The sequence below is a fragment of the Brachyhypopomus gauderio genome, unplaced genomic scaffold (genome assembly GCF_052324685.1).
Source record: "Brachyhypopomus gauderio isolate BG-103 unplaced genomic scaffold, BGAUD_0.2 sc40, whole genome shotgun sequence".
Taxonomy (NCBI): Eukaryota; Metazoa; Chordata; class Actinopteri; order Gymnotiformes; family Hypopomidae; genus Brachyhypopomus; species Brachyhypopomus gauderio.
Window position 1 is genome coordinate 483,776 of NW_027506868.1, and position 17,934 is coordinate 501,709.

Genomic DNA, 17,934 nt, shown 5'->3' on the forward strand with positions numbered 1-17,934 from the left:
ATATCTTGCGTCTTAGTGGGCGGGCTTAACTGTATGATAATTTCCGCCCGCTGTGGCGACGCCAGCTGTCGTTAGCGCATTACCGCTAGCTAGTTTTGATTCATTCCTTTGATGCCCTCGTGCGCGTTGTTTACATATTCGGCTTCCCAGGAACACGGAGCTTTGAACCTTATTTTGTTGCGTTTTTAAACCTGTACTGTCGTCTCAATTAAACATTGTTTTTTATTGCAGTTAATTAGGAGAGGAAACATTTTTTTTCGGGGGGGATGGGAGCGGGCCAAGGTATAATGGTCACGGTTCGCTACTGATATAATATATATATGGCAGTAGCGATCCGTGACCATTAAACCTGGGTCCGCTCCCATCGCCCCCCGGAAAAAATTGTTTCCTCTCCTAATTAACTGCAATAAATAAAAAATTAAAAAACTGAGACTACAGTACAGCTTTAAAAACGCAATAAACAATAACATCTGAACTAGATAACTTCTTAAGCAAAATAAGGTTCCAACAAAATACGGTTCACAGCTCCGTGTTCCTCGGTAAGAATATGTAAACAACGCGCACGAGGGCATCAAAGGAATGAATCGAAACTAGCTAGCGGTGATACGCTAACGACGCCACAGCGGGCAAAATTATCATACAGTTAAGCCCGCCCACTAAGACGCAAGATATGATTGGTCAATTTTACTGTCATTTGAAACTGGTGTTGCGCTGAATTATAACTGCTAGGCCCTCTGTAAAGGAACAGCGGGCATCACAGTCCTGATAGGGGGAGACACAGGCTCACAGGCTTCCACTTAACAGCTTCCAACACAGATTGAATAGACATGGGTGAATAATTTATTTGCTTATATTTCTGTAATTGTTTAGATGGCGATTGTCAAACTGTAAGTAGATTTAAAAAATTGGATAATATATATATATAATGTTTTAAGAATATTTTAGGCCCTCTGAGAGGGCGTAGAGGGCCCTGACGGTTCCCCACTGATATATGGTATGTACATATTTATACAGATGTAATAGCATAATAGTGCTAGCATAAAAAGTTAAATCCTTAAAATATTCACCTGCATCATGTGTTCTAAGATTATTTTTTTAAACCTTTCACATGAATATTTTCAATTTGTACTGAATGCAGTATTATTCCACTTTCCATATCAGTAATAATTATGGCATTTCACCAGCTTTTGAAAGGCCTTCTTGAAGTCCTCGTTAAAGATGGTGTAAATGAGGGGGTTGATGAGTGAGTTGAGGTACCCTAGCCAGGTTAAGAAGTTGGCGATCTCACTCGAGGGGCTACAGGAAGAGCAGGTGTTAACAATCACTTCCTGAATGAAGAAGGGCAGCCAACAGATGACAAAGGCCCCAAGGATGAGGCCCAGCGTGGTGGCCGCCCTCCGCTCCCGCGTGCTCGACACCCTCTGTCTCCGGAGTGACCTGTCCCTGCACGGCTGGGCGTTCGGGCTCCGTGCAGTGATCCGCACCCGATCGCCTTCCGTGGAGGGTTCGGACAGAGACTTTTCTGGAGGGCTCAGGGTATCCAGGCTCTGTTGTTCTCTATCGGAGCACTTGGGGATCGTGTGTCCGTTCATCTCTGCCTTGTTCAGGTGGCTGACACCTCTTTTGTGGTAAAGGATTTGAGCAGCCCGGTATATCTTGTAGTAAAGGATAAGGATGAGCATGAGGGGGATGTAGAAGGCCCCCAAGGTGGAGTAGAGCATGAAGGCGATGTGGTCGTGCTTGATGAGGCACTGGTCCTCCACGTTTTCTTTGTGCTGTCTCCAGAGGAGTGGTGGGAGGGAGACAACTATGGACAACAGCCACACCACAATGATCATGACCGCTGCCCGGAAGGATGTCCTCTTCCTGGAGTACTCCACGGCGTCCGTGATGGCGCGGTACCGGTCCACAGCGATGGCGGCCAGGTGCAGGATGGAGCACGTGCAGCAGGTGATATCCACGCTGAGCCAGATGCTGCACATCACCTGGCCCATGACCCACGTCTCCTTCACAATGTAAATGATGCTGAAGGGCATGACCAAGATGGCCACCAGCAGGTCCGTCACCGCCAGGGAGCCTATGAGATAGTTGGCAGGGTGGTGCAGCTTTCGAGTGACGATGATGGCGGTGATGACCAAAGCGTTGATTGCCGTGGTGAGTACAGCCAGCACAGAGAGTGTGAGGGAGAGGAGGACCATACCTGGAGAGCTTCTACCAAACCCATCAGCAGGGCACACCTGGTCTGTGCAGTTGGTCTCCATGCCTGGGTTAGAACACAAAGGGCAGAGTGAAGGACACTATAGAGAATACTTAACATGAAGATGGTTTTGTATCATTAATGGATGAACTGTTACTGATGCAACATTTAACACTAGAACCACCTGGGGTCATTGTGACGTCTGTCAAACCCCAATATAACAGAAGTCCTACAGGGTCCTGTTCCTTGACTTTTCATAAAAGAATGTTGGATATTTCATGAGCGTTCAAAGAATTCAAATATTGTTAATCATAGCTACATTCACAAACAAGTCAAGCTGATGTGAATGTTGCCGTGCGATGTGCATATAATGAAGTTTTTCTTCAGGACTATGTAGTTCTCTGTTGTATAGAGATCATCACACATGTGGAAACCACAGTTGTCATTACTGGAGCTGAAACTGGTTCAGCAGCCAGAAATACTTACGTAATGGACACAGACAAAAGAGTCTTGACAAGGTCACAAACACATTTAAACATGGTGAGACGCGTGGTTACCAAAACACAGGTGGAGAATATTAGACGCAGGGAATACAATCACAAGAGGGGTACGAAGACCAAATGAAAACAAAGACAGATGGTGCCGGCGCCATGGGAACCGCAGGAGGGGTGAACCGTATGGTGAAAAAAACACAAGGATCACAAGTTTTGATCATTTTATGCATTACTATTATTTGTCAATACAGGAAGAAGACTTTTCTGTCTTTGGTTTCATGTGCAAACAGACTAGAGCAACCCAGCAAAACCAGCCACTAACTCTAGACTCATGTTTATGATCTTACTGCTGTGGGTACACATGACAACCTCCTTTAGTTAGTCCTGCTGTGAGGTACTTAAGCAGAGCATGGATTTAGACACTGTGGATGACACAAGCTCCTAATCTCCATGCCACTCCAAAAATACAAATTTTTATTTTTAAAGTAGAAATTAATGTTGATTTTACTTTTATCAGGACTGTTTAATGTGAATGTTGTACCATAAATGCATCATGCTTGATGTCAGTAATTAGGATGGACAAATGAACTCACTGCCAGGTGTGTGGGGTATGTTAGATGTGTGACGGTACCTGCACACGTGCGGCTCATTCATTTGCCAGCTTCGGTTAGTGTGCGTCGCTGTAATGGTGTGTTAATCTGCTTTTGTACAGAAAACAAACACGGCGGTGTGGGCCAGCGTCTGCCACAAGGCGAGACGGTTAGCACTGGCGGGAGGTCAGTTGGGGCTGTGTTGCCAAGGACAGCCCTCAGAGACCTGAAATAATGCAGCTGCAAAAAATGAGATGTTTGAGTTAGTTTGAGGTTTGCAGTTTCATCATGCTCGCAAACACAAGTAACAAAGCAGCTAAGGGAGCATTACAGCTGTGACTCCGTTTCACTGCACAATCCACTGTGATGTAGAAGGATCACTCCCACAATCCACTGTGATGTAGGAGGATCACTCCCACAATCCACTGTGATGTAGGAGGATCACTCCTGCAATCCACTGTGATGTAGGAGGATCACTCCTGCAATCCACTGTGATGTAGGAGGATCACTCCCGCAATCCACTGGGATGTAGGAGGTTCACTCCTGCAATCCACTGTGATGTAGGAAGTTCACTCCTGCAATCCACTGTGATGTAGGAGGATCACTCCCGCAATCCACTGTGATGTAGGAGGTTCACTCCCGCAATCCACTGTGATGTTAAAGGATCACTCCTGCAATCCACTGTGATGTAGAAGGATCACTCCTGCAATCCACTGTGATGTAGGAGGATCACTCCCGCAATCCACTGTGATGTAGGAGGTTCACTCCCGCAATCCACTGTGATGTTAAAGGATCACTCCCGCAATCCACTGTGATGTTAAAGGATCACTCCTGCAATCCACTGTGATGTAGAAGGATCACTCCTGCAATCCACTGTGATGTAGAAGGATCACTCTTGCAATCCACTGATGTTGAAGGATCACTCCTGCAATCCACTGTGATGTTGAAGGATCACTCCTGCAATCCACTGTGATGTAGGAGGTTCACTCCTGCAATCCACTGTGATGTAGGAGGATCACTCCCGCAATCCACTGTGATGTAGGAGGTTCACTCCCGCAATCCACTTTGATGTTAAAGGATCACTCCCGCAATCCACTGTGATGTTAAAGGATCACTCCCGCAATCCACTGTGATGTTAAAGGATCACTCCTGCAATCCACTGTGATGTAGAAGGATCACTCCTGCAATCCACTGTGATGTAGAAGGATCACTCTTGCAATCCACTGATGTTGAAGGATCACTCCTGCAATCCACTGTGATGTTGAAGGATCACTCCTGCAATCCACTGTGATGTAGGAGGTTCACTCCTGCAATCCACTGTGATGTAGGAGGAACACTCCCGCAATCCACTGTGATGTAGGAGGTTCACTCCCGCAATCCACTGTGATGTTAAAGGATCACTCCCGCAATCCACTGTGATGTAGGAGGTTCACTCCCGCAATCCACTTTGATGTTAAAGGATCACTCCCGCAATCCACTGTGATGTTAAAGGATCACTCCCGCAATCCACTGTGATGTTAAAGGATCACTCCTGCAATCCACTGTGATGTAGGAGGATCACTCCTCCAATCCACTGTGATGTAGGAGGATCACTCCTGCAATCCACTGTGATGTAGAAGGATCACTCCTGCAATCCACTGTGATGTAGGAGGATCACTCCTGCAATCCACTGTGATGTAGGAGGATCACTCCCGCAATCCACTGTGATGTAGGAGGTTCACTCCCGCAATCCACTGTGATGTAGAAGGATCACTCTTGCAATCCACTGATGTTGAAGGATCACTCCTGCAATCCACTGTGATGTTGAAGGATCACTCCTGCAATCCACTGTGATGTAGGAGGATCACTCCTGCAATCCACTGTGATGTAGGAGGATCACTCCTGCAATCCACTGTGATGTAGGAGGATCACTCCCACAATCCACTGTGATGTAGGAGGATCACTCCCACAATCCACTGTGATGTAGGAGGATCACTCCTGCAATCCACTGTGATGTTCTCAGAAACCATTAGTCACATCAAGCCAAAACTTTACAGGCATCATCAGGCCCCAGTAGTGTGTATATCACCGACAGAGAGAGATTGAGGGAGCCAGAGACTATGCTTTGTTAATTCACTCTTTACACATAAAGGATCACTCTTGCAATCCACTGTGATGTAGAAGGATCACTCCTGCAATCCACTGTGATGTAGAAGGATCACTCTTGCAATCCACTGATGTTGAAGGATCACTCCTGCAATCCACTGTGATGTTGAAGGATCACTCCTGCAATCCACTGTGATGTAGAGGGATCCCAAATCCACTGCAGGAGACAGTTCCAGGTAAGCCTGAAGCTGAGCGTGGTTTACCTTATGGCCATGAATGAAGCCCAGCTGCTGCCCTGCCTCACCACCATGCAGCCTGTAGTGAAGTGAATGATCTACATATTCTTGCCTCACCAATATCATGTGCATCCAGGACCTTGATACGCCAGATCCTCCAGGAATCTTAGTGACGTAGAAGCACAGCTTCTACGCTTCTTCTTCAAACATGTATCATCAACCACTACATGTTTATAGAATTTGACATGTTCATCAAAAGAAATAAATCACTTGTGAAAAAGTGAAAGCACTGGCAGCCTGACCAGGGATGTGTGCACAGGTACGCTTGTGTGCACAGATACGCTCATGTGCAGTGTGCGTTCATGTGAGCCGTTATCCTACGAGACCTTCTCTCACAAACACGCTGTTCAGACCTTGTGCACCTTCTCCTCCAGGTCTGATCAGACTCTGGCCCTTCATGTTTACCAGGCAGTGTCAGACTCGCCCTACATGAAAACAAAGCTTTTGCAGATTTGTTTTGCTTGTTACGTGAGTTTCAGCTGGTCCCAACCAGGGGTGCATGGACTGACAAATCGTTTAATTGAAGCTGGACCTGGTGTCCTTGGATTTGTCTCCACAGTGATGCCACTGGTGCCCTTCACCATCTAAAGTGTCTGAGCTGCAGAACAGAGCTTCACAAAGTGATAATGAATATTTTTGCCTCAAACCTCAGTATTCTGAAAGAATGATAAAGGTCACAGCACAAAAGAATCCATCATCTGAGGTTTTTTCTCAGTCATCCCCATGCCCTGGAAAAGTTAGGCACTCGCAAATGAAGAGAAATGTTCCCCTTATTCTTGGCCATATCCACATGGATCTTTCAGAGAAAGAATTTAAATGTATGTTTAAATCATTATATCAAGCAGCACAGAAAACATCTAGATCCAATTTATACTTTGCCTATTCATACCCTCATAATGCATTGTGTGGAATTCTAGCACAATGCTTTAGTAATTGCCTCCAGGAGGATTTCTTCTGCCAGTCTTTTGTAGGTGACCTGACTACAGATGATGTGCAAAATATTTTCACATTGTGAACCGCAAGGTACAGCACACAGCTTCCAGAGAGAGAGATCTGAGGATGAGGGTAGAGGTGAGAGCGTCACAGGACAAATCACTGCTGTAAAACCTGCCATACTTATCACTGCACCTCTGCCACTTTTAAGGAATGGTTGTCATAGCAATGGCTTTTTGTTTGGTGTGTAGGAAGGCATACTATAAGGAATTAAATATTAAGTCTGACTGGCTTTCCACTACCACTAAGTCAGATCAAAGGCAGGTTCCCATAGAATGACCATTTTAGATTAACACAGTCCCTGCAGACTGGGGTTCTCTAAAATGACTCCATTTCTTTCAACTTCCATTTACACATTAAAGTCTTGCTGTTGCTATTCATCCTTAAGGCTCTTAGATACATGGCAATTAGTACATTGTACATTTACCATTTAAAGCCAGATCTTCTGACACCTTTAAATATAACCATTCCCTTTAAAATAAAATATGGTGTAAAGAATCAACCATTTGTGGGGCATAACAAGATATTTTAAAGAAGACATACTGCTACAGTAGAAGGATTTATGCTTTATAGTATTGATCTTACACCCAGATCATTCACGTACTTTCAGTTGTAAACATTTACAGCTGAATTGAACTTTTCTATAGCAGACATGTTAAGGCTAGAATGGGAGGTGTAGATGTAGATCATCAATCTTTCCATTTTTATTCACTTTCCCCTGTTTCACTTTTTTATTCCCTTTCATGCAAATTCTTTCTGAGAGCAGCTTGCTAGCTCACAAATAGATCTCTGCGTTTGTGTGTAGCAGCATTGTCCTGTATCTGACAGATTCAGACAGGGAAAGGAGTCAGTGTGCCTGCTTTGCTCTCAGCATGCTGAACACAAGGGCTGCTTTCAAGGCTTTGAAATCATGTTACTGTCTAAATAAATGCAATATTGAACTCAGTTGATGAACTGGAAATATTCAAGCAGAGAAATCCATTAAACTACATTATATAATCTCGCTTTCCAAAAACAAAATATACCAATAATAATGCAAGCAATGGAAAATTAAATTAGAATTAACTTATATTTTCATTGGGACCATCCTTATTACTATTACATTTTCAGAAAAATAAAACAGTAATTTAAACAAATTTGCTATGCAAATCAATCTGGAAGTCAGTCCAGCTCTTCTAATGTAATATATTTTTTCATTGTATATAACAGACAAGGCACAGGTACCTTCAGGAAGGTGAAGGACTACAGGCTAAAACTGAGAGATCATGAAGGTGAAGGACTACAGGCTAACACTGAGAGATCATGAAGGTGAAGGACTACAGGCTAACACTGAGAGATCATGAAGGTGAAGGACTACAGGCTAACACTGAGAGATCATGAAGGTGAAGGACTACAGGCTAACACTGAGAGATCATGAAGAACTAGGAGCTTCAGGCACAGAGAAGTTCACTGTTTCACCTTCCTAACACATCGTCAGTGTTCATGCACTCCTCTTTACACTTTGCACATTACTGTTGGGTTTAAAAGTCTTTTCTTCTAAAGTATTTCTGTTTTTTCAATCAATATTCCTTCACAACAGTGACTATTGACTAATTAGTATGTGGTTGTCAAAATGTAATGTAAAAAGGTAAGAAGCCATAAATAGGTCAATACACTTCCATCAGACAACAAACTGCAGGCAATGCACTGTATGTTATGCACTATGTATTACTCATTGATTTGAACTGGTTCAGAGGTTGTTTATGAAGATTTTTAGACATCCAGGTCACTGAAAAGTCTAGTAGTCAAGGAGACTGGCCTTGTGGTGTAATCTTAAAGGCGTTTCACCACTCATCCCAGAGGCTTCATCAGTGCAGCTGAGTGGTAAGAAATTGCCTGACATCTAAATCTCTGTGGGTGATTCACACCTCTGACGCCATGAAACTCATCATGCACTCAGAGCTTACATGCCACGGTTTTTGCCACCATTCACAGTTTGTTTGGGAAACAGCGTTTCCTTGAAAAATCTCTCCATATTTTAAAAATATGACTAGTTTGCCAAGTAAACATGCAAAACATATGCAGATCTAAAAAAAACTGAAAACGCAGGTATGACCCTTTTAGGTGCAAATACAGCTGAAACTGTAATAGCTGTTCGCTAAGTTAGGGGTTGGGTTGGTATTTTAAGGCTGGAGTAAAACCTTACGGTCCTTCAATTATAGAATAAATGAAGTGTGATGATTGCAGTGGAATCTGATGAAAATAAGCTTGATCAGTTTATTTTAAACCAAGCACTTAATGCACACTTAATTCCACTGCAAGTGCTAATAAAATTCTAACGAGAGGTAATTTAGTGACATTTTCATGGCAATACTTTTATATATTGTAAATAGAGGCAGTAAGAAATTTGAAGCTTCAACATGTCAGAGCATGAATAATTAGGAAATTGAAGCACAAGGTGTAAAAGCAAATCAATGGAATCCTTGGAAAGAAACAGAGTCAACTGGGCTATAAAACTGAATATATGCATTATCTTAATACAAAGTGCAGTGTTATAAATCTAAGAGCTTTAATATGGCAGCTGATCTCACAGCTGAAATTACAACAGCTATATTATAAACAGCTTGTCCACAGCATTAAGATTATCCAGCCTGTGCAGGGATGATGTGAAGATCTGCTTGTGAGACAAGGGATATCGACACAGCAGGAATTTCTTCATCATGCTGTGCACAATACACATCTGTTCTGACAGTCATTTAGGGCAGAGATCACTCTCAATATGCAGTCAGTTGGCTGATGCTTATGTTGAATTTGTTTAGCTAGAAATGTGCAATGCACTGAATGAATGACGGGTTGAAGTGGTCCTATGTGTGACTAAATTAGGCTCTTTTTGGGTCTTCGATATAGAACATGATGGAAATATATGAAGTTTAAAATGTGCTTGAAAACTTAAGAGGAGAGGTTCAGAGTCGTTGTCTTTTAAAGTCTCAGTTATGTCTGTTCTCTTACTGAATGCATGTAAGGCATGAGGGAACTTGAGCTGAGTCACCTTTTCTCAGTGCAATTAACCTGCCAGGATATGTTTTGATTCTCTACATTATTGCTGAAAACAAATCACTAGAATTGTAATTCCTCCTTTTATAGGCAAATCTGCATTATGTTTCATATGTCGCACAGCTCTGGAAGTGTAATGGTATGACAGGATATGAAATGGACCCATTTGTTTGATTCAAAGTAGCTACAAGTTACCATTTTTTTTTATATCAAAACCTGTAACAAAACAGACCACTACTTTTACCCCTGTTTCCTGTCTCAGTAGGTGTGCCATATACACTTGGAAATGCAGCCACCAAAAGATCATTCACTTTATTAAAGTCTGAAGCTCAAAGATTAGTGTCCACGATATCACTACAGAGAGAGTTTCAACCAGCTAGACACACACAATAAAATAACCTAGATACATAGAGCAAAATGGTAAATGTGTCAGCAGTCTCTAATGATATCAAATTTTTTACATGTGATACATTTACTGACAGCCTAGCTGTGAATTGATACTATTTATTATTTTTCTTGTAAAATAGATTTTCAGACAAACAAATGCAAACAAATGAATGATTATCTATGAGGAACACAAATTTTTTTTTGCTTGTGAAACTTTTATATTGTTTCACATTGAAAGATGGTCATGACCAAATAATACTGTTGTATAACAAATCTAAATGGACTGTCAAGTGTGCTTGTACACTGTAAGGGCAAAATTACAAAGCTGCCTACACATTGTTTAGAATAGTTATCAAGAACTTGTACTGTACACTGGAGTACACATCATCCAGAGCCGGAGTGGATAATCAGGAGATTTGGAAGGATTCCCGATGGGCCAGCTCATGTCAATCTCTAGTTTGGGCCGATTGGGAGGGAGAAATAAGTCTGGGCCGGATTTGGGCATGAAACTCCCTGGCTGAAAAAGTTGCCCACTCCGGCCCTGACATCATCTATGTTATTGTGTCTGACTCTTCTTGCCAAAGACATCTCACATCAGCCTAGGACAACCAACAAGCAGACACAGCAACATAGATTATGTGCAGTGCAGTATATGACAACTTTTCTATACATGTTAAACAGTGATGCTTTAATCTGGCCAGGAATAGAGATGCCAGAGAGACACAATAGGCCCTACTTAGGAATCAGGGACATTATTAGGAAGCAGGAAGCTCATTTTGAACTCATGAAACAATGATAAGTTGTTATAAGAAATTTGCATACTCAAAATTAATACATTTGAAGAGAAATTAATGTTGCAACCAATTTCTAATGAAAAAGGCCTAAATTACAAACGAAATCATTAGCATAATTATATAACCAATAATTAGGTAGCCTTGTTTAGCTACGCTTAAACCTACAAGAATATGTTGGACGATAGACTCTTCAGAGAGCTGTTCAGGTTGCCATACCATAATGAGAAACAAAATCGTTTTATCCAAGAGATGATTTTGGTTTGATTGACCTGATTAACATATTTGATTTGATTTACATATTCTATTGACATATCTAACGACTAACTCCAAGCAATTTGCATAGTGTAATTTACTTTTGTCACATCTTAATTTGCATGTCTTCAATGTGCCATGTATGTATTAGATGGCACACTGTATTTCAGTGTATTAGTGTATCAGTAGATATTTCAGAAATTCACAATGTATCGTAAAAATGTAAAATAAGCGATGAAACGTGATATGTTTTATGCCACATTGTCAGACTTGTTTGCGTTTCGTTCGATAGTTGCATGTTTGGTTACTGATTGTCTGGGTAAATGGCCAGCCATATGTGACTTGTCACGACAAAAGACGAAGAAATGGCACCGGAGAAGGAAGGAAAGGGTATTTCTCTTACTCTCTCTGTTATTTAAGCCACGTGTAGCGTCATTTGGTGCTTTCGCGTCATTTGGTGCTTTTCGGTGCTTTTCGTGTCTAGCAAGTTTAAGAGATTTCTTTGTAGCTCTACCTGTAGCCTAATGAACTGCACATAGGATTTGAACAAATATGATTTATTTGGTCAAGGTTTTGCCATTTTTTATTAAATTGTCTACTTTCATTTAATTAATTGCAATAATAAAATAATAATAATGCAATCAAAAGCAAATGCTACTTAATCAGGGCCGGCGCTAGGGGGGGGCAGAGGGGGGCATTGCCCCCCCAAATTGTGTCTTTGCCCCCCCAAGCACAATGCAAGCAACGGCTTTTTTTATTATCTCTGAACCAATCACAAAAATGCATTTTGCTTTACAGCGTGAAGATATTTCCTTGCTTATTCCTGATTGGCTCTTTGAGTCATATAAAAATCGGCAGACCGCCCCAAACGGTTCAGTTCGGCAGTATATGTTCTGTTAGTGTGAGTGAAAGACAGGTATACTGGTAAACACTCTTCTGAGTTTAAACTGACTTCCACATGGTAATATTTGCTTAACTGTGGTTTTTCGTTGCTTTAATGTTACTCACCTCTTACATAGGTGTTGCTTAAATTATTTTATTAGCCGTTAGCGGTTAGGCTAATTTGGTTCTCCTAAACCTGCGCGAACGGCGGAAGCGTTTAAATACTTGCCGCGCAGTGTGGTCCGAAACGATGTGTGGTAATAAAAAACAGGGGAATGAACATTTACCTGACGAATTTTAATGTTGCTTTTTCAGATTTGAAAAGTGCTGGAATTTAGGCTAAAGTACTTGAAAATGTTGAAATTGTAACTACTTCGTTTCACAACAAATATCTGTCTGAATGAACAGTTCTTGTCTTAGGTTAACAAATACGAGCCTCTTGTAATTCCAGGACGAAACATGAGAGAACGTGAAGACGTTAAGATTGGGCGTTTTGAAAGTGATTAAAAAAGCGAATTATTTTGAGTATATGTATAAATATTTAACTTAATTAAGTTTAACGTGCTGAGAAATATTGAACTGGACCTTTAAAGTGAGGTACAAGTGCTTTAATTCCACCTTGTATAGGTGTATGAACCCGGCAAACATGACATTGTTCATTGCGCTGAGGCGCGGCGCACGCGAAGTTACAAAATTCGAGAGGTGCACGACAGCGCGCGAGGCTGCTCTTTCCCCCGTGCAAGCCGTCGCGGCTCATGGTTTAAACCACATATGTCAAAGTCAAGGCCCGCGAGCCAGATCCGACCCGCGAATTGATTATCTATGGCCCCCTGGATGATATTGAATTACTATTAGAACCGGCCCGCAGGCCACAGCCGCCCGATGGTGTTTTGTACGCACAAATTCCCCACACTACATTCCCCACAATGCAACGGTAGCCCGCGAAGTCACTGCAGCGCGAAGCGTCGCGAGGGTCCGCGCGGCGAAAATGACGTAATCGCAGTGGCTCCGCCAGCGCAATGAACAAAGTCATGTTTGCAGGGTTCATACACCTTTATAAGGTGGAATTCAAGCACTTGTACGTCACTTTAAAGGTCCATTTCAATATTTTCCAGCACGTTAAACTTAAATATGTTAAATATTTATACATATACTCGAAATAATTCGCTTTTTATTCACATTATTTATTGGTTGTTTATTTTCCCCCAATCTTAACGTCTTCACGTTCTCTCATGTTTCGTCCTGGAATTACAACGTAATACAAGAGAACTGTTCAGTCAGACAGATATTTGTTGTGAAACGAAGTAGTTGCAGTTTAAAACATTTTCAAGTACTTTAGCCTAAATTGCAGCACTTTTCAAACCTGCAACACAAAGCAACATTAAAATTCGGAGTCGCGCACTATGGTCACTCGCGAAAGTATAAACCTAAATCAGCAGTCAGAGCAGACATCAACGTTCAGCTATCCCCCATCTCAAAAATGACTAAACGTAAGGTGGACACTGAGAACGGGTTTCAAGCCAGGTGGGAGGCAGAGTACATGTTCACGGAGGTAAAAGGTAAACCTGTGTGTCTTCATGTGATTTTTCTTTGAAGGAAGTTTGCTTTTATCTGTTTGCCTGTTGAAAAATGTTTTCACTTGAAATTACTGACAGATCCATAAGAAAATAGTGCTTTATTCATTTAAACATTAAATAATATACACTGTGTTAGGTCTTGGTTCAATAGGCTATGTGCAATCATTTCAATATGTTTTAATAAACATTGAACCAGTCCGGCCCTCGGCTTGTAGCAAATTTGTTTTTTTGGCCCTCTGTGTTTTTGACTTTGACATCCCTGGTTTAAACGATTCCTCGCCATCACAGCCAGTATTGTTATACTGTGCATAAATACCGCATTGTACCAGTACGTTTCATAACATCAATAAAAACTTCAATACTTTACCAGATTTTTTACCATTAAAGTGCAGTAGATAGATTTCTTATTTTATGTACTTTCATATATTTTTCTTTTTCAAAATAGAAATGTGACGAATACTCCCTTTTATAACAGAATTTGTATTCTTTTGTTTTCTTTATATTTTAATTTCCCAGTAATATAAATATTCTCACTCATTCCTATTTCCATGTTTGAATATTCTCAGTCTGTGTATAGGTACATTTGTCAGCCTTTCAAGAAATAGAGTTGTTCTATTAGTAATGGCAGTATTGAAATGAAATACAATTAGATAATCTTTGTTCTGCATTTACATAATCAACATGTATTTTTTAATCATTGTGTTTTAAGTTTGAAAATGTGCATTTTTATTTCTTTACCTAATACATCACTTTAAGCCAGTATCAATAGTCATCATTCATGCACAAATCAAGCCTTGAATATATTTCTGGCTTCATAAACATGACTATCAACATGCCCCCTCATTATGTTTTACTGCCCCCCCAAGCAAAGCAGTCCAGAACCGGGGCTGTACTTAATTGATAAAGCATATATACAATAGAGTACACGAAAAAACGGAATAAAATGTCATCAAAAAAGGAGATTACAAGATTGTTACCAGAATACTTAAGCTGTAGGAAACAAAAACCTTTTAACAATGTCATTTATTTCACTTAATAAGAAATCTTTCGTTAGTTGTTGACAGTGAGCTGTTTTCTACAGGTACTGTCAGAGATGAGCACCAGCATCATGTTTCTCTCTGGACACTGGGTAGTAACTGAGTAAATGAGTAAACCAAGCAGTACCGAAGATGTACAAAAACGACATATTCGATCTTAAAGACATATTCTACACGTAGGACGTAGCGGTGACCAAGCGAGTGGTCATGAAACAAATCGCAGTGGATGACCCATTGAACATAGTGCAGGTGAAATTGAACTGCGTGAACCTAACATGACATAAACTATTAAATGACTTTTAGTTTCCTGCGTGTGTGTTTCGAACACTAAAATAGACTGTAAAATGATACCACTGCGATATGCCTTTCCAAAATACGAAATTCTGCAAAAAAGGCAAAGCAGCATAATTAAAAATAAAAGAGTAAGTCTCTGTTCATAATCCCTTATTTGAAAGGCGGCCATGGTGGAGCAGTGTACAACAATGTTAAAAGTGCCGCTGAAATTATTCACGTTGCAAAACGTACGCAATCATTTTAAAACAAACTACTTCAACAAATACTCACGTGTTCATGGTGTCTGTTAAACCAGTATGTGCTCACTGGAATGCCTGACCAGTTTGATGGTGTTGCGTCCGTCTATTTAAAGATGAGGAAAAATGAATTTCCGCTACCTTGCTGTGGTCGCGTGAGCTGCGCAGACGCGCGTGCAGTTGCGCAGACGCGCGTGCAGCTGCGCAATCAAGTATGCGCTTGAGTGAACTTTTGATGAATTTCGATTTGCTTTGTTTTTGGCAAAGTGCTCAATTACAATCTTTTGATTATTTACTAGATTACGATCTCAATCCGTGTCGCACCTCACATCTATGTGGAGAGTTCTCTCTCTCTCTCTCTCTCTCTCTCTCTCTCTCTCTCTCTCTCTCTCTCTCTCTCTCTCTCTCTCTCTCTCTCTCATGCACCTTTCCACCCTTTACAAAATAAGATTGTTATGAAGCCTGATTGAATAATTTTGAGGACCTATAAAAATATGTTTTACTAAGCATGCAGGCCTAGTGCTGAGTAAAAAATATTTTGGAGTGCACTCATCGCCCTCTTTATTACAGCTACTGCCTTGCATGGATACCCACTGATTCATTAGAAGTCCATAAGCACAAGATCACTGCTGACTGGGTGGTGTGCTGTTCTCAACACAGCAGTCACCAGTGGCGTTGCAGTGGAAAGCTGGTGAGTGATGTGTTGGTGTGTCTAATGGTGACACAATGGTGTGTCTAGAGATAAGGGAAACCTTCCATCCCAAAATGTCAAGTCTCCAGATGGTTGCAAAGTCAACTTATGATATAGTTCTAATTTTTAAAATTTTAAATAAATATTTTATTTGATTTAAATTGTACAGCGGCTCTGTGACCACTCCTACTACAGTGCTGAGAAACAATCTCTCAATAAAATCCCAAAATCGAAACAAACAAACAATAGTGCAGTACTGTGTTCATTCAATTAAATGAAAAGTCAAACATACGCATAAACACATGCAGTAATAAACATAAGCACTGATGTCAGGTTGAACACTGAAGTAAACATTCATACTAGGAGGGTTAAAGACAACAGCTATGGAGCACAAGGATCAGAACAAAGAAGTGTTAACCTTTTCAACCTGTTGCCTTCTGGCAGACACTACTACTGGTCCATACCGGCCAAAACGAACAGACTCGGATAGTTTCTTTCCAAAAGCCATCACAACACTAAATGGGAATCTGCACAAACTGTGATTGTTGATTGTCTGCTTTATCTGTTGTCTGTTTGAGTGTGGGTGTGTTTGAAAATCCTTTTGCACAATAGCGCTTTTTTCTTTGCACACTAGTTTTTATTAGCAAGTCTCTAGTTTTTAGTCAATTCTATGTTTACATATTGCGCTGTGTGCACTTTTAAGGGGCAGTTTTTCAATCTCGTCATACTATGTATACTGTGTATGCTGTGTATAATGACAACGAAGGCTTTCTATTTCTATTCTATTCTTCTATTAAACTTCTGCCTGCAAGAAACCCAAGTTTGTGTGAGGGATGGGGGGGGGGGGGGGGGGGGGGGGAGTGGTGGCAGAAAGGAGTTTATTCCACTTTTAGTAGTGGCAGGAGGCGATTGTGTAATGTGTGAAACCTTCTTGGGTGCATGGGTACCTGCATGGGCAGTATGCAGCATCTGCCTGAACTGAATACTCCAGCCAGGTAAAACGTCCATACCATGAACTGCAGAATGACCTTTTTATCCCAGAGATAATGTGCGAAAGAAAACTGCATGAATGGTCTTTCTGGGTTTTCTGTGCCAGGGTCATTTGTCTGGAATGGCCTGTTGCCGTTCTTCTTCGCAGCTCTAATGTTCCCACAAACTTCAGTGTTATTGCTGACGTCGTCACTCACGTTTCACGTTTCAACTGGCTGAACACTGCTCGGTTCTGCTCGGGTTCTGCTCGGTTCTGCTCCCTAGCTGCTGTAGCTAACCCTCCTAATGCTTACTCCATTACCATAACCAACCATATCTAAAGTACATGGTGTCCACTCCCGTTTACGCCGGTTGTCCTCTTATTTTTTGGAAAAAATTTCGTATATCCACATCACACGGACCACAGTGAGCGGAGTTGTTTCTACGCTGTATGAAAGTATGAAAATACCATTTTCATACATTAAAGTCAGTGACCCGCCCCCCCCCCCCCCCCCCCCTCTAACTGTAATTGGCTAGAATGTTGCATTGCCTTCACTGATTGGTTGTATTGTATGTGTGACGCTGGGCGGCGGCAGACAGACGAGATGGGGGCTGTGTTCGAAATAGCCTACTACATACTACTGGCGTACTGATCGAGCCCCAAATCAGTATGCCGTATGCAGTATGTGACCAAAATGAAATTTTCCAGTACACGAAACATACCCGGATGACCTACTACTTTCGCAAAATATTCCAGTACGCAAACAGAGCTATCTTCGTGGTGTACTGCATCCCATCATGCAACGCTACGATCACGTGACCCCGTAGTATGCTTTGCTTTTGTCGCATACCAGTATGCAGTATCCAGTATATAATGAGTCCAATATGCAGTATCCAGTATGTAGTAATCTATTTCGAACACAGCCACAGAGTCCTTGTTGCGACAGACGTCATTTTTATTTTACGCACAGATATTGCGCAATAAGCGCACGAGTAACATAAACACGGCACACAACGTGCAGACTTAGACAACGACGAGCACAGGACACTGCGCGAGTGCACATTAAATAGAAACCGAGGTAGAAAAACAAACCGAGGTAGAAAAAAATAGAAAGATAGACTATTCC

At 41.5% G+C, this 17,934-nt stretch overlaps 1 protein-coding gene across 2 annotated transcripts; it reads right to left on the minus strand.

Annotated features, from left to right (window-relative positions):
- Positions 1-1,066: 1,066 nt before the first annotated feature.
- htr1fa (5-hydroxytryptamine (serotonin) receptor 1Fa) lies at positions 1,067-15,346 on the minus strand. 2 transcript variants are annotated; one of them, XM_076985466.1, is made up of 3 exons: positions 15,182-15,346; positions 3,323-3,521; positions 1,067-2,263 (listed from the first exon to the last, which is right to left on the minus strand). In XM_076985466.1, exons 2-3 carry the CDS (start codon positions 3,339-3,341, stop codon positions 1,158-1,160), a joined length of 1,125 nt encoding a protein of 374 aa, XP_076841581.1. In that variant the 5' UTR covers positions 3,342-3,521; positions 15,182-15,346; the 3' UTR covers positions 1,067-1,157. The 2 variants fall into 2 exon arrangements, with proteins under 2 accessions (XP_076841581.1, XP_076841582.1); XM_076985467.1 differs by lacking the exon at positions 3,323-3,521.
- Between the last annotated feature and the right edge of the window lie 2,588 nt (positions 15,347-17,934).